We start from the raw sequence: 23,460 nt of genomic DNA on the forward strand, positions 1-23,460 counted from the left end.
AATGGCGATGAAATTGTCAATGGTGTTTATGGTGATAAGGATGTTGATTGCGATGATATTGTCAATGGTGTTGATTGTGATAAGGATGTTGATGAAGATGTTGATGAAGATGTTGATGGCGATGATATTGTCGATGGTGTTGATGGTGATAAGGATGTTGATGAAGATATTGATGAAGATGTTGATGGCGATGATATTGTCGATGGTGTTGATGGTAATGAAGATGTTGATGAAGATGTTGATGAAGATGTTGATGGGGATGATATTGTCAATGGTGTTGATGGTGATAAGGATGTTGATGGCGATGATATTGTCGATGGTGTTGGTGATGATGAAGAAATTAATGGCGATGAAATTGTCAATGGTGTTGATGGTGATAAGGATGTTGATTGCGATGATATTGTCAGTGTTGTTGGTGGTGATAAGGACGTTGATAGCGATGTTTTTGGTGATGATGAAGATGATATTGTTTATGTCCGATACACCCACACCAAAGCTCAGACACAACAGGTTTATGATTTTATGGATTTATGTTAAAATACTAGGGATTGAGGTGTCATTATCGTATCTGTCACATTGTTTGAGGTGTAAGTTTCACTCCAACAGTTAATACAGTGTTATGTATATGGTGTTACTGGTCTGTGAGATATCTTATAGTATTATGGTCTAAGGGGAAATAACTCCATTCCGGATATTGTTGTTTATTTCTAATTTTGTTTTATTAGTTTGTACTTGATTCCGGATATGTTGGTCCGAGATATGTTTGATAGTTAGTTGAATAAAATGGCGACAACGTATCAAGACGCTGGTCCTCTTTATTAAAATATATATTCCTCTCACAGCCTGTCAGCAACGACATATTACATGGTGGAGAATCCAAAGGTGAACAGATATACTCATTAATTACTGCTAGGTAAGTCAGGACGTAATTTAACGAGTAAACGGCGTGTTTTAACTTTTGACGATGTTATGTGTTTGTTAACCACGTGTTTCATGACAGTGATTTCTCTATTTAGTAAATTGTGAACTGAACTATATGAAAGTATGAAACCCTATATTTTCACCACCCGCATAATGAAATATGAACAGGTGTGTATTATTTAGTGATTCTAGATTCGCCGGGGCGCGTCTGGTAGATATTGCATTAAATGTTTCGCGAGGTTCTGGACTGTGTGATCAAGTTCGTTATTTGCAAAACTTCAACCATACGGGGTACAAACTCTACATCATCTGCGCGGGTATAAATGACATTCCCGACAACATAGGAGATTATTTGGAACAAGAGCAGATTAACAAATACAATTACCTCACAAAGAAAATTTTGGACATTGAACACGAAATCAAAACACAATCCAACAGCTCAGGTGATATTTGGTACAATTCCTCCCAAGGATTTAAAAATATCTATTCGGAAATATCCACACAAATCCCCTCTCGCACCATCTGCAGTAACCACAGAACACCAACAGAAATTCGAAGAATTTGTTCTGCAGATTAACAATTTCATTAACGATTTTAACAGTAAGAATACTGGATGTCATTTAGCTCTCCATACAGACTTGCGTATTCACAGACTACGAGGGAGAACATCACAATTTTGTTATTATAACTTGTATGACGGACTCCATCCTCGACGCAATTTATTGATAGTATGGCAGGGAAAAGTTGTGAATGTATGCCAGAGACTAGTATATTAGATATATTATTTCAAATGTTGAAAGCCCACCGGCCAACATAATATGAAAAGTTGCACTTTGTTGAAAGCCCACCGGCCAACATTAGTTATGTAACTTATATATACATTCTTTATTCAAAATATTATGTTTAGATGTTGAAAGCCCAACGGCCGACATTGTTACAGTGTTATAGTGAGTATATTTTAACACTTTGGTACTACATTGTACATATATATATAAACATATGTACTATATACTCTGAAAATGTCAGCGAATTATACTCCACGAAATGAACAACATTACACCATTCATCCCAGATAATAGCCCCGAGGATACTTTCACAGACTGGAATGAAGATGAAATTCTCAATGATTCATTTATTTTCGAAAATGCAATACAGGAACCAGGTGATAATTTCCGTTCAAGTACACCAAACCAAATTTCAGCATTTCCAATTGAAGATTTAGATCTGCCATTTCCGGACATTTCTGTTCCATCAATCTTTACATCATCCAGCTGTTTCAAAACAACATTACTGGACTTAGATATGGCGAAATCCATAATTTGTCAAAAATATTCTGGTTATCCACATGAAAATGGGGACAAATTCTTATCGGAATTCGAGTCATATGCTACATTGATTGATGTCACTGACAATAACAACAACAAAATAGCAGCATTCCACTTGCATTTATTAGGACCAGCATTAGCATGGTTTAATGCATTACCTCAATCCACAAAGAACACATGGGATAATTTGATTGCAGAGTTTAAGTCCAGATTCATTACCATAGATTGGCAAAGTCCCCAGATGTTTATTGAGAATGAAACATTTAATAAGCTGTGTCTCTTAGCAGGGCAACCAATGGAAGATTTCCATTGTTTGTTGTTGGAAAAGGGGCAATTGATCAGAAAACAGGAACATGAAATCCTTGCAAGGTTCATTAGTGGGTTGCCACAGGAATTAGCTTTTTTTGTTCGTGCAGGGAATCCTAAGGACTTATCATCTGCTTTAATAGCTGCAAAAATGGGGGAAAGTTGTGGCTACCGCAAACACAGTGAGGATTCGACGGGGATATTATGTGCAATGTCCTCTACCAAAAGTATTGAACCTCCACAGAAACAGGAAATCAATGACCTCAAAGCTCAGATGGAGAAACTTACCAACCTTGTTGAGGCCATATCTACCAAACAGTCTCCAGAACATTCTACATCACAACCAGGTTCAAGGCCTTATAGCCAGTCTCGTCAACCCTCGAATCCAAGGCGACAACAGTACGCACAGGATGGTCATTCTCGGCCTTCACTTGAATGTTTTGCATGCCATGGTCTGGGACACCCAAAGAGGCTATGTAATTGGACTGGTATTGGAGAGTCGGCCCCAGGTTTGAAGTGCCAGCTTTGTCAGCAGTGGGGACATCCGGCTACAGATTGCAGATTTTTAGGAAATAATGCGCCACAGGGAAACCAACAACACCCGGGGTGGAACAGACCCCCCTCCTCGGGAAATCCAGTGTAAACTCAATTCATGTGGGGTCTAACTCGCTACAGGATGTTTCAAAACCTCAATTTCTTTTTCTCCCAGTAAAAATTCATCACACCCAAATATCGGCTCTTGTCGACACAGGCAGCTCTCTAAATATTATCAGTGAAAATTTGTATGACAGTATACCACCTTTTTTCAAAGCTAATTTTCAACATCTGCCCGACAAACAGATATTATTGGCTGACAACAAGAAGATAGCGATCATTGGAACAGCAACAATAACTGTACAAGTAGCTGGGTTTGTTCATCACATTCTAGTACATATCTTACCATGTACATCTCATCCATTGATTTTGGGAGTGAAATATCTACAGGACAAGGGTGTCATTCTCGATTTTACTAATTCTACTTGTTCTTTTGATCCATCTCCTGTCACGTGTACCAAAAGGATCGTTTTACCTCCTAATTCGGAAGTTGTATTATGGGGAGCAGTACCAACACACATCCTATGTGGATCACAGGGCATCTGTTCTGGAAGTAGCTTTTGTGTTCACAAAAACTTAATGGTTGCCAGGACATTAGTAACTGTTGCTAAGGATGGTGTTGTTCCCATTAAGATTTTAAATCCTTCTTCCAATCCGGTTACATTGCTGCAAGGGAAAGTTTTAGCAAGGTTTGAACATTCATTGGAATACGATACATACCAGTTTTCTACTGACAGTGTGCAGAATGTACAGACGCCCACCGGCTCTGCACAAGAACACCCAACAGGCATTCATAGCTCGTTCGATTCACTGTTTAAAATCCCAGAACACTTAACACCAACAGAGAAAGAAAATCTTCAAGATTTGCTCCGTCAACACAAAGAGTTGTTTGTGACACCAGAGTCACCAAACCTTGGCTACACTGAGCTTGTGAAACACAAGATCCTCCTCAAACCAGATGTTAAGCCTAAGCATCAAAGACCCTATCGTCTTCCTCCCGATAAACGAGAAGTATTACGACATCAACTTGATGAACTGTTGGATCAAGGAATCATAGCACCAGTGGATGAGTCTGAACAGATCCTCATCACCAGTCCAGTTGTCCTTGTGTCAAAAAAGGATCACTCGGGTCAACCAACACATCCAATTACCAAGACATCAAGCCTGTCTCAATTTAGATTCTGTGTAGACTTTCGATATCTTAACTCCCAGACTCAGACATTCCAATATCAAATTCCAAATCTCGAGGAACTCACGGAATCATTTGCAGATAGAAAACCATTATACTTTACATCCATTGACTTGTCAAAGGGTTTCTTTCAGATGCCGATCGACGCTGATAGTACTGGCTTGACTGCTTTTAACACCTGTTACGGAACATTCAAATTCCAAAGGTTACCTATGGGTTTGAGCACGGCTCCAAGTAGTTTTCAGCTGCTGATGGATAAAGTCTTGAGAGGACTCACTTTTAGATCTTGCCTTTGTTACATTGACGATGTCCTTATCAGTTCACCAAATATGAAACAACACATGAACGATGTTGAAGATGTGTTCAAACGACTAGTGGCAGCAGGGTTAAAACTCAATCCCAAAAAGTGTACGTTCGCTGAAAAGTCTTGCGTTTTTCTTGGTCATCAGATTTCAGAAAATGGAATTTCTCCACCACCTGATCGAGTGGAAGCCATACAGAACATCAGCCCTCCAAAAGATGTGAAAGCTTTAAGGCGAATACTTGGACTATTTAACTGGTTCAGGAAATTTATTCCAAACTATAGCGCAGAAGCACAACCTTTGATACGTCTCACACAGTCTGGTGTCTCCTTTTTCTGGACTAAGAAGCATCAAGATGCTCTTGACAAACTGAAATCATTGCTTACGAACTGCGATGTTCTCGCATTTCCTGATTTTACCAAGACATTCTATCTCGGCGTTGACACGTGTTCCAGAGGCATAGGTTATATGCTTTACCAAAAACAGGACTCACCTGAGGACTTCCGAGTGGTTCGCTTTGGATCAAAATCACTGAGACGATGGCAAAGGTCATACGGACCAACGAAGCTGGAACTTCTTGGAATGGTCACGGCTATTCTGGATTGCGCATCATACTTGCGAGGAGCTAAGTTCGTTGTAGAATGCGACCATCAAGCCCTTAAACCTTTATTTCAAAAGCAAATGAAAGGAGCAATTTATGAGAGATGGATAGCTATTCTACAACAATTCACGTTTGAGATAAGATACAAGCCAGCAAGCCAGATGCAAGTTGCCGACACTCTTTCACGATCTCCCCAGAAATATCCTGATTTCCAAAGTCCAGAAGAAGACGATCCTCACTTTCCCTACATCACAGAGAAAACTGGGACTATTGTATTACCGGAGGGTCACCAACTGAAAAGTTTATTTGTTGACAGTTCCGATGAATCGTCTTCGTTTCCCAATGAAGTCAACAATGTGCAAACATTGCCCCCAGCTATACCACCTTCACATTTGGATGATTTTCAGAAACACTTAGCAGATTCTCTCCAACAAGATCGGGTTTATGACGCGGACACAGAAGATAATGATTTTGATTACGGTAGATTAACTAGGAAGAAAAGGAAGTCCAAAAGGCACGCAGTGACAACAAGTGAAAGAGATTCCCATAGAGAGGAAAGTCCTCCTGTAGAACAGGCTGATAGTGTCTCTTCATTCGAATCAACACCGCAAGAACAAAGAGAACAGACACTTTCCTTAGGAGATTCCCATGTAGATTTTACAGAGCAGGAGACAGTTGATCAAGATAACACTTTCAATAAGGATGTTGAACAACATGTCACAGCTTCTCCAGGACTTAACACAGAGGATTCCATTGACACAGATGCGGTACATTCTTCAGCTGCCGATTATTTTTCTGAGGTTTCGATAAGAGTTCGCGATATGGACATATTTTCACAAGGCTCTTTTGACCTTGATACTGTTAAGAACCTACAACGCAAGGACACAACATTGTGCCACATCATTCATTACCTGCAAGATGGAAGATTACCTGCTTCTCAAAAGGATTCTAGGCGAATCATGTTAGAAAGTTCAGATTATGTATTTGCAAATGACGTTTTGTTCCATTCGCGCATTTCAAAGTGCAAAAGAACAAGATCACTGCAGCAATATCAACTGGTGCTTCCTGAGGTGATGATCAAAACTGTCATAGAACTACATCACAACTCGCCTATGGCAGGACATGGAGGTATACAGCATACTTTGGATAGCATCAAGGATTCGTATTATTTTCCATGTATGGCAACCCGCATAGCAGAGTATGTAAGGTCGTGTCCACAATGTCAAGAACGGAAAGTAACTCGAGCACATACAAAAACTGGTATAGTTGCATTTCCCACACCATCTCGATCTTTTGAGGTTTGGCAACTTGATTTGTATGGGCCAGTACCTGTTTCCAAGAATGGCAATTCGTATGTGTTTACCGCGGTGGACCAATTTAGCAAATATCTCTTTGCTGTTCCTATCCGGAACAAGGATGCAGTTACAGTCTCGGAGGCAATATACTCATTGATGACGACTTTCGGAACCTGTAACGCTTTTGTGTCTGACCAAGGGTCAGAGTTTCTTTCCACTTGTACGAAGGAAGTTTGCCGTTTGCTTGATATAAAGCAGGAATATACTCCGAGTTTCTCTCATCATTGTCTCGGCTCAGTGGAGAGAACGCATCGAACATTAGCGGAGCGTTTGACACCTTTCATTACAGATGGCCACCAGTGGGACAAAGTACTATCTTCAGTTGTTTTCTCTATGAACAATACAGTGAATGCGACATTAGGATATAGTCCGTTCGAAATAGTGTTTGGGTTTCGTCCACACTTTCCATTGTCTACGCACACACTTCCAGTCGAACTTCGCTCTCTTCCAAAAGACTATCACGACTATGTTTTGTCAATGGCAAAGCGTTTAGAAGTTGTGCGACAGGAAGTGAAGGCATCTGCTGAATCAGCTAAGGCATCGTATGTGGAAAGGGCAAATTCCAAGGTTCATCCCTTGAACCTTAGTGCTGGTGACTATGTGTATTTACTTAAGACACCTTCAGGTCAAGGTCAGAAGTTTCAACCACGTTATTCTGGTCCCTACATCGTCAACAATGTCATGTCAGATCACCTTGTGCGTCTACTAGATAAAGATTCTGGAAAACTTCTCCCACGTCCTATTCACAAGGACAGACTGAAGGTAGCATTTGTTCGCGTCCCAGAACCTACAGGCTATTTTCTACCCGCTGTCAGGAAAACTATCATCTCCCAAAATGAGCAAAATGAAGCTTATGTGGCTACTACAGATGTGGATAAACACCCCCATGACGATTTCGAACAACCTACAGATATTGATATTTCCCAGAGATCTGAGGATTTGTCAAACGACAGCACAAATTCATCGGCTTCAAATGATACTGGAAAGCCCACCGGCCCAGTTTTATTAGGCAATAATAATAGCAAATCAATTTCAATTCTGCCAAGACAAATTCGCGACTTGTTTCCATTGATTCCGAAGCCCCATCAAAATTTACAAAGTGTACCACAGTCACAGTCAACCGAGCCGCTCATTTTAGATTTGCCTGGTCGCCCGCAACGTGCTCGTCAGAAGCCACTTCGCTTCAGAGACTCGGATCACGTGGATCCGGCGGAAGTTTCCAACACGGCGTCAGACGAGGACAAAGTTAAACGTGTCCTTGCGATGAGGAATGTAGGAAAAGGAAATGAATATTTAGCACATTTGAAGGGTGAGCCAGCCCAAAATGCCAGATGGTTTTCTTTCCTTGACCTAGATGTAAAAACAAGGTCAAAGATCCGTGCCCGACCACCTCCCCTAGTATAGATATTTGTCATGACATTGCTTAAATTTGTAATATTATATTTTAAGTTGATTAACAGTGTATTTCTCATTGAACAGATGATTACTTTATTGAATTTCCTTATGTACATTGCAAGACGATTTGTCGCAGAGAAATTATTTATATTTGATGATTTATATAGGTGATCGAGTGATGAATATAATGTGCTGGTTTTGCATGAGTTTTATTTCACAATATACTGAACTGTATTAGAATATAACATTATCATTGCAAGTAATCACATATTGTATGGCTGTATTTGATATTTGATATGCTATTGATATAGCAGAGGAAAGTTAAGGTTCTTTGTTTGCTTTGTTTGAATATTTTTCATGGTTTACTCTATAACTGAAATCACATGGTATAATACATTATTGTACACAACATGTTGATATTGCAAGTTAAAAGTTTATATATATGTATAAATAACAAAGTTAGTATTACCACAAAGGATTTACCATTTAGCATGTTACTGGTATATTATTTTATTTTTGAATGACAAGCTTGATGGGTTTCAGAATGATAATCTGCATTTGATCTACTGTATCAAATGTAATCATTCTTGTGTTCATAGTTGAATACATGTGTACTGTACTGTATATAGCATCTTGTATAGGTACAAGGTGTATTTTTTATGATTGTTGTATCTTAAAATTTGTATGTGCCTTAAGTTTTGATTTCTTGAATATTGTAGAAGTCATAAATATTTACTAAAGTTTAATACAATTCTTGTTAAATTACTGAAATTAATATCATTTTAAATGTAGCTTAATAACTTGTTTTTTTTGTATGTGAAGTTCTTTTACCCAGTCTATTAGGTCTGCATCCTTATATTTGTCTTCCAGAAATGCGCAGCTGGAGGGTAGCTATAGGTATGATGTAGACTTGGTGTTGTGCGAGGGAGGTTTTCTTACAGATTTACTCGTTTTTTTTATAGTTGCATTTAAGTTAATAGTATAAAATTCTTGATTTCTGTATTTCATTGTCATTTCATGTCATGTAATCAGATATCTCATGACCAGTTCTTAATTTCACAGGGTTCAATTTTTCAAGGGGGGGCATGTTATGTATATGGTGTTACTGGTCTGTGAGATATCTTATAGTATTATGGTCTAAGGGGAAATAACTCCATTCCGGATATTGTTGTTTATTTCTAATTTTGTTTTATTAGTTTGTACTTGATTCCGGATATGTTGGTCCGAGATATGTTTGATAGTTAGTTGAATAAAATGGCGACAACGTATCAAGACGCTGGTCCTCTTTATTAAAATATATATTCCTCTCACAGCCTGTCAGCAACGACATATTACAACAGTAATCCCTCGACCTATCGCCACTCGATAATACCGCCACCCTCGCATACCGCCACCTTGTCCCCTAGAACGGATTTTTGCACTCTTTAATTCCCCCGTTAAGTCCGCCAACCTCGCATACCGCCATCCGCCAGTTTCACTCCAACAGTTAATACAAAAAACTGTATATATAGTTCATTTAACCTGAGCAGTGTTCTAATTCCTATAGCAATATTGCAGAGCATGAGGTTTCCCTGAAGCATTGATGCTTTAAAACTGACATAATTTCTTCCGGATACCGAAGACGAGGAAATGGTTACTTGTTACTTTACTTGAATGGGGAAATAGTACAATGGTGAGCCAAACTTCGAGAAACACTGTGTCTGTGTCCAGAGGGAACACAAAAAGAATGTGTCACTGTCTGGACAGATCCTTGACAATGAGCTTGTGACCATCACTATAAAGGAGAGAGGGGTTGTGTGTTTGTGTTATTTTTTTCCCTTCTTTTCTTCTTCTTGTCTATGATATCTGTAGGTCAATTCTGTTTGAGCCCTTGTGGTGTTTTGTAATGTAATGTGTAGTAAGTTACGGCATGACGGTTGGTGAATACATCGCAATAACTCGATCTAAGCTTGGCCGTGAGAGATCAAACAACCCTTTTATTTCCTTTGCAAACTTTTACTAACTTATTTACAGGAGAGTTCCGTAAAGGGAGACATGTACACACGTGGATGGTTATGAATAATATATATACATATATACCATATCCATGTATATATATTTACATTCCTAATGTGGTTTGCTGATATGAACATACCAAGTGAAAACAACAAAACATATGACCATGAATACACTATGAAAACCGTATGAAAACATTGTCTCTCGTGCAAATCACCTGATTAATCAGGTCATATTAATACGCCATCGACAGTAAGACAGGAAGAGTAGCTTCCCTTGGATCGATAACGTTGGTACGAGATAAGTGTTAAAAATATTGAATGATTGTATTTAATATTATTTTTACTTAATACTTCTTTCTGTTTGTTTTATACAAAATTAAACAAAAAAGACCGGAAAATGCGAGGTTCATCTTCTATCAAGATCTCCAGCGAGTCAAACGAAGTTCATATAAGCTTAAAGGAACACGGTATGAAATACACGAACAATTTCCTCCTGAGGTCGAAGAGCGACGTAAAAAAGTATACCCAGTGATGAAACATATCAAGGAGTCTGAGGAGAGAGCCACGGTTAGACTTGTAAGGGATAAGCTCTGTCAACGGCAAGCCTTACGAGCCAGAGACAGTCGGTGACAGCGTGAGGCGTTGTGCAGCTGCAAGCAACACCGGAAGTGCTACCGGAAGTTCTTCCGGAACTACCACACGCAAATAGGGACTCGCGGAGGGTGACGTACCAACATGCCTTATTCGTCAATCACTTCAGGTCATATCTTGGAACATAGGAAAAGGTCTCCTTAGTGAATTATGTAATGGTGACTTTTTAGATGTTCTCGTCAACTATGATCTCATTTGTTTATCCGAATGTTGGATATCGGATAAAGACGATTTTGAATTTGACGGTTATTCCAAATTCGTCTATCAAAGGAAAAGTGGTTTTGGTGGAGGTATAGTAATATTGTACAAAACCTGTTTTAAAAATAGAATATCCGTGGTTGAAAATATACATGATAGTATTATATGGATTAAGATCGCTGAAAATATGATCGATAGTTATATAGCTTTTTTTTATTTTCCTCCTGAAAATAGTGTGTTCTATGAGAATGTTGAAGACATTGATTTGTTTCAAAACTTACAGGATGCATCAGCTAGATATAGAGATTATGGCAAAATTTATATAACCGGAGATCTGAATGCGAGAACTGGTGGTACACTCGATTTGATAGAAAATGATGATTTAGCTATAGATATTAGCGAATCTGTTGACTATCGTTTTGATGATATACAGGATATAACTGTACGTAACAATATGGATAAAACAGTTAACTTTTTTGGTAGAAAATTATTGTCATTCTGTAAGAACACAGGTTTTAGAATAATGAATGGACGCCATCCTGGTGATCCTGATGGAAGTGTTACTTTTTGTAGTGCTAATGGCACCAGCCTTATTGATTACCTTTTAGTAGAAAAACATAGCTTTCAAAATATAGTAGAGTTTAAATCTGGAAAATTTGAAACAGTTTCTGATCATTCACCCATATCCTTCACGTTAAGAATAGAACAAGATCCTGAAGTAAGGCCAGTGGAAGATCATCTTCATGTTAGGTGTGTATGTGAAAATGTACGATGGAAGAATGAAAATGTAAATGTAATCAGACAGAATATTTTACAAAACATCGACTCATTAAATGATGTAATTGGAACTCCCTTGATCAATGAATTAGATATTGAAAGATGTATTGGCAAAGTTTGTTCCTTTTTATGCAATATTTGTTTACCAATGTGTGACGTTTTTAATTGTAAATCACATGAAACTAATAGATGTCAAAGGAAGAAATCTAAATTGAAAGATGATAAACCTTGGTTCAATATTCAGTGTAAGCAGAAATACAGAGAATACAAAAACGCTTTGCATAACTTTAATGTTCAGAAAAGTGAGACTAATTATAGATCACTTATAGGAAAAAAGACAGATTATAAAAGATATGAGGTAGGAATTAAAAGAGAATATCAGAGACAAGAGGGTGATATGATGGAATACCTTAGAAAACATAATCCAAAACATTTTTATAAATTCTTCGGCAAACGGCGATCAAAAATACATAACAAAATTTCAATTGATGATTTCTTCCTACATTTTAAAAATCTCGCAGGTCAAAGTAACACAGCGAGTGAGCAAGGTAATATTGACGATGATGAAAACAATATGTCTTTTTAGAATTGGATGTAGATATCACCGAGCAAGAGCTGTTATTGGCTATACGTAAATTGAAAAGAAACAAAAGTTGTGGCGAGGATAAAGTAGTTAATGAACATTTTATTGATTGTAAAGATATACTATACTCTATTTTTCAATCGGGGATATTTCCAGAGGCTTGGTCTACTGGTGCTATTACACCTGTTTTTAAGAAAGGTGATGCTGATAATATAAATAACTACAGAGGTATTACTCTTGTTAGTTGTATGGGTAAGTTGTTTACATCCATACTGAATGAGCGTTTAGTTAAGTGGAGTAATGAGAATAATATCATAACAGATGCACAATTTGGTTTCAGAGCTAATCATTCTACCGAAGATGCAATATTTGTACGTCAAACACTTATTAACAAGTATTTAAATAAAAAGGGCGGAAGGTTATACTGCTTCTTTGTCGATTACAAGAAAGCATTTGATCTTAGTGAAAGGTCTCAATTATGGAGTAAACTAATAAGACAGGGTGTGAGAGGGAAAATGTTACGAGTCATTCAATCATTATATAATTCAGTTAAATCTTGTGTGAAACATAACGGTTATTACTCTGATTTCTTCTCCAACACAATCGGTCTCTTCCAAGGAGAAATCCTCTCCCCGATTTTGTACTCATTATTTGTAAATGACTGTGAAATGCATTTTATTAGTGAATGTTGTCCATCAATTGAACTTAACTTAATCAGTATTTTTCTTCTTATGTATGCTGATGATACAGTGTTATTTGCTGACTCTCCAGAGAATTTGCAACAGGTCATAGAGGCTCTCAAATCTTATAACAATACATATAGTCTTATTTTGAACACAGACAAGACGAAAATAATGGTCTTTAGAAACGGCGGGAATATTAAAAATAACGAAAAGTGGTTTTACAATGAAACTGAACTACAAATTTTAGACCAATTCAATTATCTAGGGATGCTTTTCAATTATAATGGTAAATTTTATGTTACCCAAAAGCATGTGGCTGAACAGGGCAATAAAGCATATTACGCTATATATAATAAGTTCAAAAATTATTATTTTAACATTAATACCCAATGTTCTGTGTTTGACACATATGTAAATAGCATACTTAGTTACAGTGCCGAGGTATGGGGTTTCCACAAAGCCTTAGATATTGAAAAGATACATATTAATTTTTGTAAAAAGTACTTGGTGTGAAAAAAGTACATGTAATAATTTAGTATATTGTGAACTCGGAAGATTACCATTGTCAACATTCAGAAAACTTCGTATAATTAAGTACTGGTTGAAACTGAGAAATTCATATAATTGTATACACAGGGGCTTGGCACGATTTTCCAAATGATAGTCCATATATATATGTATATACTATATACATATATATATGGACTATCATTTGGAAAATCGTGCCAAGCCCCTGTGATTGTATATTAAGAAATTGCTATGAGGAAAGGATAAGATCAAATGACAGTTAGATTTTAAACATGAGAGCAGAATTAGATAAATTAGGATTATTTTATATTTGGAACAATATAACATGCAATGATAGGAAAGCTTATACAATTATTGAAAATAGATTTTACGACGTTTATCGTCAAGAACTTTTATCAAACATACAAGCAATTCCAAAGGGTTTTCTATACCGACATCTTATCGATAATTTTACACTACAATTTTATTTAACTAAACCTATTAGTAGTTCTTACCAAAAGAATATAGCACGTATTAGACTTAGTTCACACAATTTAAATATTGAACAAGGACGGTATAGAAACCGTCCTAGAGATCATAGGATATGTGAAGTATGCAATTCTAATGATATTGAGGATAAATTTCATTTTCTTCTAAGGTGCAACTGTTATACTGATTTAAGGCAAAAGTACATTAAGTCATATTATTACAGACGTCCCAGTGTTTTTAAGTTGATCCTTCTATTAAGTACCCGGAATATTGGAGAATTAAATAAGTTAGGCAAATATATATCTTTGTGTTTTAAGCGCCGAAATAATTATATATAATTTTGCCTCAAGACAGGTTGATACAAACATATCAGAGCTGTACTTTCATTTAAATTTTATATCAGTTTAAAAAACATGTCGAATGGTTGAGATTGTATAATTATAGGATAAAAGGTATATATCAGTGTACTTCCTGTCTACAAATCAGTGGTCCTTGTAAAATAGTATATGTATATAATTAAAGTAAGGATTGGCACTATTTACCGTTTCTATAGTACTAGTATATCATGTTTGTATTATCAATGAAACATATTGTATACTATATTACTTTATTATGCATTTATGATAAATGTATATGAATATTATCTATACTTAATAAATATGTCGGCGTTCATATAGATTTTATCCTGGGGCTTATATCGAGGATTTGTATGAAGAATTTCTTTTAAAAAATCCTGGAAATTTTGTGGTCAACGTAATGAATGTTAAAATATCAGTGCATAAACACTGTGATTATCATTTAATATGAATTTAAGTAAATGTAATGCATTGTGCTATTTTATAATGATATACCATGTAATGTGTTCATCTATATCAAGATATATATATTCTTGATTGATATAATGATATGATTGTCCATCACTATTCTGTACTATTGTATTATTGTATATGTATATGTCTACTCTCCAATGTGTCTTGTAACACAAGGAAATAAAATAATATAATCTGAAATCTGTGTATACAATTATTGCTTAGCCACAATTGAATAAACACATTTATAGTTTTTCCTGCTAGGGGATAAAATATTTGTAAAAAAAAAAAAAAAAAAAAAGTGCACTTCACACAATTAAGTATAATATCTGAGTCGAAATTAATCCCTATAAACCGATATTGTTAAATGTATACAGATAACACCTTTGTTTCTTATATTTAATCTCAACTCTATTGTTTATGAGCTATGTTTTCCGTGTAGATGTGTGTTACATTTATGAAATCCATCTTTATTTAGTGTCATACACTAATCTTATTAATATATCGATTTTCTCAACGAAAGTAACCGTGATCTTTACTATGGAGATAGTGTTAACGGCTCTGACCTGACAAATGAGATGAGTCAACTCTGGTGTCCATTATCAAGGCAGAGAGAGCCAATTAATCACTTACGAGCAAGACAAAGGCCCAAGTTCAGTGCCTTATTCTACAAGACAGTTTTCAAATACGTTAAGGTGTCCCGACACTTTAACACTAGCCCTCCACCTCTGGGTTGCGAGTTCGAAACCTACGTGGGGCAGTTGCTAGGTACTGAACGTAGGCCGGTGGTTTTTCTCCGGGTACTCCGGCTTTCCTCCACCTCCAAAACATGGCACCTCCTTAAATGACCCTGGCTGTTAATAGGACGTTAAACAAAAACAAACCAAATCAAATACGTGACTTGGGGCGAGGGGAGGAGGTCGAAGTACTCCGACAGAGATCGACCAAAGTTTTCCTGTATTATTTTATTTTTTTGCCGACGAGAGGCGTTCGCAACATTGGATGGTGCTTTACACTGCATTCAGCCTACTCACACTTTTTAACAAAGTTTCTCTTTCTGAAAGAGTCTTTCTTCTCCATGCTGCCTTTTTAACGTCAGTTTTGGTATTGTTGTAATATAAGATAAAAGTATGGTTAGTATGAGAGCCATACCTAAAAAACATTCTTCATAGAAAATGTGTTGTGATGTCAATACAACATTTATATCCCCGGTAAACTTAACACAAAACTCCAAACTCCAGGCTCCTATCATCCCTAATTTCCACTTCGTTATAGATATTGTCTTCTTAAATATTTATTTGCTTTTTTTGTGTGTAATTGTATCGTTTTTACAATGTCTATAACATACAGTATACGATACATATCACGTGTCTCCTTATTATCATCTTTTAGTGACATGATGGCTTGATTAGGGTTTTTTGGGGGGTTTTTTGTCTTCGTTGATTAGCAGTGTTCAAAACAAAGACAACGGCTCTCCCTATATTACCTTTAAAGTTGAAATTTGACTCTTTTACTCAAATTTCCATCACAAGTCCATCGTTTAAGATCCGATTAAAAGAAATCTTCAAACTATTTGCTTTACTTGTTCAATGTGATTGAGATGGCTAAAGACATGATGATAATATGATGAACACTTCAGTACGCTTTACCTGTATTGGATTGCACGTGCATGTAGGCCGCAATACTATTACCCGCTGACCCCAGTTGTATGAATCTCATCTGTTTCCTTCTTCCTAAACAATGCTTATTTGTTTTTGTTTTACGTCCTATTAACAGCCAGGGTCATTTAAGGACGTGCCAGGTTTTGGAGGTGGAGGAAATCCGGAGTACCCGGGGAAAAACCACCGGCCTACGGTCAGTACCTGGCAACTGCTCCACGTAGGTTTCGAACTCGCAACCTAGAGGAGGAGGACTAGTGTTAAAGTGTCGGGACACCTTAACCACTCGGCCACCGCGGCCCCAACCCTAAACAACGCTCCCTTCCTATCAGTCCTCTTGACACTGCCTCACTTTGGATATATGGTTGGAATGTTCGCTTAAGTGAGGAAGGCTTTTAGGCTCTGTGTTCTGGCGGAAATATGTCAGAATCTTTTGAAGCAAGAAATCCCAGAGGGGTTTTTGCGTCCATCGTTGAAAAAAAAAGGTCTATGTAAGATCTTTTCTCTTATTTTCTCTTCTTTTCCTCTTAATCTTTCAAAAACAAGGATGGGAACCTTCACTTTATTGAGTGAAATTTGAGAGTGATCAAAACCTTTCTGATGAATTTCAATTGTCAATTTCAAAGTGGTGGCGTCTCTACCATTTTTTTTCTGATAACCGTCGCAAAATACAATAGAGGTCAAGAGGATCCAACATTACAAAGTTTGAGAAATTGCCATGAAAATCCTTCTGCGAAATAGCCCTAACAAACATCCACTTTCTAGACCTTAAAACATGGCTACCAGTTGGAGGCATTGGAAGGAAGAGATTAGTTTATTAAGGAGAGAAAAGATAAAACCCTAAATTTAGTCCCCTCTTACGAATCATGCAGCTACAATGTAGGTAGCATGCAAGTGCAATGCTTACATATTCCGTGAGAAAAACAGCAGAGCAGGTGGTTTCCTTATAAAGTAGAAACTCTAAAAATACCAATCTACCTCATCACCAGCAGTAACAGCATCAGCAACCCAAGGGTGACAATCACAATTGACTTTCTAAGATAGGAGACAATAGTGGGCCAACATAAGAAGGATGTATGTTTTTTCCACATTTATGTAGAAACTTATTTTGCAACTTAAAGTTTGAGTAATTGAGAAAACAAACCTCATTATCCCAACAGTGTCAAAAACCTATAAATTAATAATATCATTTTTTTCAGAATGATACATCTACCACACAAAACAAATGTCAATTAATTTCCAATTACTTAATCTGAATATGTACAGAGGATATTGGAGTTACCACAAATAGTTACTTGGCTATGATAGACTAAGTCTTTACAATAGCTAGGATATGAGGAGGAATACCAGGGACGCATTTAGTCGCCTCCCACTATACAGACAGGTCCCGGGGTCAAAGATCTGAAGCAGGAAAGTATGCAATAAAATATAGAGGAAAAGGGAAAGAAAATATGCAAGTGAAAAACTGATTACGGTACGGTGAAAATATTGACGAATTAAAGAAGATACAGTCATTTTAAATAGATTTAAGTCCTAGTGAACGTATATCGAGAAAAATTTTGATTTTTTTTTTTTTTTTTTTATGTTTTTTTTAATGTTTTTTGTTTTTGTTCTTGTTATTCTTGTTGTATTTTTGTTTTGTTTTTATATATATATCTTGTTTTAAGCTGGTAGACAACAGGGCTCCGTTCTTGCCCTTTTTACTTTCTACATAACCCTTTTTGTCGATGATACTGGGAAATCGGAGAACGTTTGGATTTTTCTTTTGCTTCAATCATATTGTCACCAGAAACGAAGACATTCATTATCTATGTCAGGTTTTAAAGAGAATTGTTTGCCGGTGACAGTACATCTCTGACGTCACAGGCGAACGCGACAGGTTCTCTTTTGTGTGGGATTTTCCTCATCATGTATTTTAAGAATACTTCTTTACAAGAAAGAAAAGCTCTTTGTATGATTTCTAAACACGTTTACTTGTAACCATGTTTTTTTCTTCGTATTTAATCTATAAACACCTGCTTGTCTATAACGATGTCCTCTGTGAATACTACAACCTGTAGCTCACAGTGGATGGTTATTTAATTGAACACTAATTATTTACCCGTGCTCATCACCTTCTCGCGCCTTTTCACAACATGTGTTTTGTAAGCTTCTTTGACATTTATTTAAAAACATTCATTTGTTCTTGGTGCGGGTAGGTAAGAAATAGATAAGGATGGTCTCGTTGTCAAGGATACACAGTGATGAGGTTCCAACAATCCGTACGCCATGTCAGTACAAGCGGCGAGTTCATTGATTATCATTTTAGATAATTAGCTCATCAGTTCAGAGTACATGTTCAACAAAAGAGTAGATTATGTATATACAAATGTATATCTTTATAATACCGAGTGCCTTTTCCTTTATTACTGAAGACGAACCTTATCAGTGGGTGGTCATGGAGACTGTAAACAGATAAATCACACTACTGATGGGTTCCGCGATTTAATGAATGAATAATTATGTCAATGTTGCACGAGGCTAAATAGCACATGTTGAATAACTGCTGTCGTAGTGATAATTAGTTTAAACAAGAAATATCTTTTGAAAAAAGATAAACGGCATAGTTTTGATGCTGGTGGTTATAATGGTAAACTGCTGGTAAAATAAATTAACGAACTAATGCGTTTCAGTACGAATAACAAAATTATATCAGTTTAAATCATTTTTGGTGATTATAAGACTGCATTTGAATCAGGAATATGATTTTATTAATGTGTCATTTGAATAGATACATCCACTTATCCAGCTTGCATTCAATCGTAGCTTTGTTTCGTTTTTTTTTTAGCTGCATAGGTTCTATCTGCATTTTGCATTTACCGCTACATTGACCAATCACATACTTCATCTTGACCAGTAACGCCACCTGTCGCGTCATATCCGGGGCCAAAAATAGCAGGGGCTAACATTTTGTTTCCGTTAGAAGCCAAACGAAGAGAACTGTCTGCAGACGAATGTCCCCTGACCATGGTGTACGTCAGCCTGTTCACACAGGCGTCTGTTTCTGGTTAGTATTAATAGAAGAAGAAAAAAAAATAGATCCTGCTCATACTAAATGTTGATATAGTATGAGTAGGATATATTTTTTCGGCATAGCCATATAATATTCTTTTGGCCTCGGGTATGACGCGACAGGTGGCGTTACTGGTCAAGATGAAGTATGTGATTGGTCAATGTAGCGGCAAATGCAAAATGCAGATTTGCCTTTAAAAGCGAAACAAAGTTAAGATTGAATGCAAGCTGAATAAGTGGATGCATCTTTTCAAATGACACATTAATAAAATCATATTCCTCACTCAAATGCTGTCTTATTATCACCAAAATTGATTCAAACTGATATAATTTTGTTATCGTTGCTGAAACGTATTAGTTCGGTAATTTATTTCACCGGCAGTTTTATACGTATTATAACCATCAGCATTAAAACTATGCCGTTTATCTTTTTGAAAGATATTTCTTGTTTCTTCTATTAATACCAACCAGAAACAGACGCCTGTGGTTCCAGAGAGCATTAATAAGATGGTCCAATCCTTCCAACGTTCTGACACAGAACGGTATGATTTAGACTCCAAAACAGGTTAAAGTGCCCCTCTCTGCCGACATCGTTTGAATACAGTTCATGGTACCGTAGTGAAGGCGGAGATTTAACCGGCCAATAATTTTGTCTCCAGTTTTTGAAATAATCTTGATTTAAGAAATATTTTACTGTCCAAAATTGGTACAGGGCATTTTGCACAAGTTATAGCAACTCATAAAGCCATCTCTTGATGACATAGACAATTAATTTAAAACTCAAAAACGGAAAGAGGTTTATGTTCAAAATATTCCGCTGGATTTTATGAAGGACTGCACATGTTGAATGAATTTCTGTATATCTAAAGCCAGGTTTTCGCCACCAAAGACAAAGAGTAACAGATTTAATTGTATTTACATATTTAGGTTATTAAAAGATTAAAGCACAAGCATTTGATTAGAATTGGCACTCAAAAAAGAAATGCGTGGTGTCTTAGTCTAGAATGAATAACGTTGAATAACGCGAAGATAATGATGATAATGATGATATCATATATGTGATGTGATTATGATCTTATGTGCGAGTGTAAGTGTATGGGATATATTTTTGTATTTTTCTATGCTGAAAAACTTGAAAAATAAAATAAATACAAAAAAAATGTATCTTGTTTCAGTTATTTGATATAGAAAGATTTGTCTGCAGTAGAAAATCGACGATGATGAATTCTAGTTGACTTCATTTCATAAAGCATATGGATTAATTTCGCCTACTAAGGGGCAGTAGATTTCATAGATAGCTAGGAGACATTTTCGTATTCATCTTTTCCATGATATCTGAAGTTTTCTTCTGGCTGTTCATTATTGGCACAAGATGGTAATACAATGCATCTTTATTGATTCCTCACGCTAAGATCGCTCTAACGTTTCCGAATCTGATTGAGAATATCAATCCGAAACCTCACATACATATCCCAGAATAGGTAATATAAATGATTTGTAAATTATGCATAGAGCATCACGTATTAACATAAATAGATTGTCTTTAGACATGTATTGTTCTCATTATTGATTTATAAATTTCATCAATTTTATCAAACCATTTTGCGTCTGAATTAAAAACGCCTCCAAGATGTCTTTGTAAGCTACTATTTTTTAATCCATGAACAATACTGTCAAGATCTTCATCAATATCATATGGATTTGATATAAAAATAGATACATATTTATTTGAATTAAAGTAACAAGCGAAGTTCAGCAGGTCCGCAAATATAATACCAATGGAAAGGGGGTCTGATGACAAGGAACACACATGTCAAATACCGAAGCTGTAGCTTTATAAAAACTTTGTACCCTAGCTGTCTGAGAATGTGGCCGACGCCGGGGGTATGTCAATAGCTCCCCGCTCGTCACATCTCGGCCGATTCCGTACCTATATCGAACAGTTCGAAGGGTACTGGAATCGGTCGACGTTAGCCGAATGATACATGTAGCTCCCCAGCTGGACATCGTCCCGGCGACCTAATGATTTGGTTTATTTTGTTTAACATCCTATTAACAGCTAAGGTCATTTAAGGACGGCCTCCCGTGCGTGCGAAATGCATGCGTGTGGTGAGTGCGTATGTGTGTTTTGGGAGGCTGCGGTATGTTCGTGTTAAGTCTCCTTGTGATAGGCCGGAACTTTTGCCGATTTATAGTGCTACCTCACTGAAGCATACCGCCGAAGACATCCAGCAGGACACCTCACCCGGTCACAGTATACCGACAACGGGCGAACCAGTCGTCCCACTCCAAATATGCCGAGCGCTAAGCAGGAGTAGTAGCTACCATTTTTAAAGACTCCGGTATGTCTCGGCCAGGGGACAGAACCCAAAGCCTTCCTCACAGGGACGAACGCTCAACCAAAAAAGGCCAAAAGTGAGGCACTGTCAAGGGAGACATTAGGAAGAAGAAAGCTGTTAAGAAAGAAGAGAGAAGATAAGATCCCAAATTTAGTCGCCTCTTACGATCTCAGCGGCCTAATGAAGTCACTGTTCTATTCATAGGTGTTTAGCACGTTTATAAGTCCAAGACCGATTATAGACTAATATATCGTGCTAGACACTTATGGTTCTAGTAAGAGGATGTTTAAGATTGTTTTAGAAGAAACAAGCAACAAGGTGCACGATACCGATTTTCCAAAAGCTATCTGAGAAAGTTGCCGTCCGTCTAAACACTTGAGGGAAAGTTGGTTTGCCGAAGAACTGATGAATTCCGCATCTAATTTGAAGTGACATCGGGTAGATTTCATCCACCGGAAAAACGACATTGCACCTCAAGCGTTGGTCGGAACTAGGAAATCATTGTTGGATTAAAGGATGAAATATTACCCAAGGAACTTTCCTAAATTCTGTAAAGCTTTTCCACAGAGACAATATGTTAAGGAGATTCCTTTAGGAATATTGATGAAACCTCAGCGGATGGTCACTTAGGCTTATTCAGGTTGATATATAAATACCGAACATGTGTAGTGGAACTAGGCATTTAACCTTGTAATCGAGTTCAAAGAAAATCTGTAAACAACTGTTCCAGTTATCGCATGGAATCGGCACAAAACAGCAATTTTAGTTAATGACAGAAAAATCATGCAAACTGAATAATGTATTACAAAATGGCTGCTTTGGTTATCATGCCAAAAGATTTTTTAAAGTTTTTTTTCCTTAACTTCCCGACCGATTTTTAGCTCAATGGCACCAGTAAAACTGGAAAAGGACATTGAATGTGTTTTTCCCAAGATGGCATCCATCTTGGATTTTGGACAGACCCGAAAAATAACAACACTTAGTCAGGACGAGAAACGAGAAAGACGAGCGCCGTGCAACAGTTGGCATGAGAACCAAAAGATAGCCAGAGACATTTAGCTAGCTGGTGTAGACAGTCTTCAGATCATTCAAGGCATGTTTGAAATAAATCTAATCGATGGCACTAGAGAAGTTTGAAATATGAAACGTTAACAGTGTATGAATATTATATAGAACGGACAAAACAATGGCTTAAGACCATCCTGCCCATTTGTGTTCAATGACCAAAAACCTTCCTATGATTTCACCAAAGTCTTAGTTTACATGCTTCAACACTAATTTGCTGTCTCGTCAGAATATCTAGAACATTTTTGTGTGTGTTTAAGGAACATCTTTCCAAAATGTGTCTTTTAATACCAATAAAACTGTACCAGATAGCTTTTATATTGATGATGATATATCTATTTAAATATATTAACAAAAAATCATTCTTATCTTAATTTTGCCTATGTGCAACAGATTTTGAACCTTAAATATGAATCTTTAAGACAATTATTTGCCCATATCATACAACAGGGATGTCATCACGCAAATCTTCAATTGAATTAAGACTTCACAACTTCCATTAAAATTGTGTTGTTATACAATGTTTGGTGATGCAATGTGATGCAAAGGTCCAGTCAAATATCTACCCAACTGGGGACTCCAGGTTTGTCAAACAGAAGAAAACCAACAAGGAGAATGACTTATAACAAAATACATATTTTCTCCCATTATACTGGAATAGCTCT

The 23,460-nt window shown here is 36.8% G+C and overlaps 1 protein-coding gene across 1 annotated transcript; it reads right to left on the reverse strand.

The window, feature by feature from the left end:
* Positions 1-26: 26 nt before the first annotated feature.
* Positions 27-467, reverse strand: LOC117340735 (uncharacterized serine-rich protein C215.13-like; the record flags this gene model as incomplete). Its single annotated transcript, XM_033902497.1, has 1 exon — positions 27-467. A coding segment is annotated over one exon (441 nt), but the record flags the coding sequence as incomplete, so codon positions are not given.
* Positions 468-23,460: the final 22,993 nt, after the last annotated feature.

The sequence above is a fragment of the Pecten maximus genome, chromosome 13 (genome assembly GCF_902652985.1).
Source record: "Pecten maximus chromosome 13, xPecMax1.1, whole genome shotgun sequence".
Classification (NCBI taxonomy): Eukaryota; Metazoa; Mollusca; class Bivalvia; order Pectinida; family Pectinidae; genus Pecten; species Pecten maximus.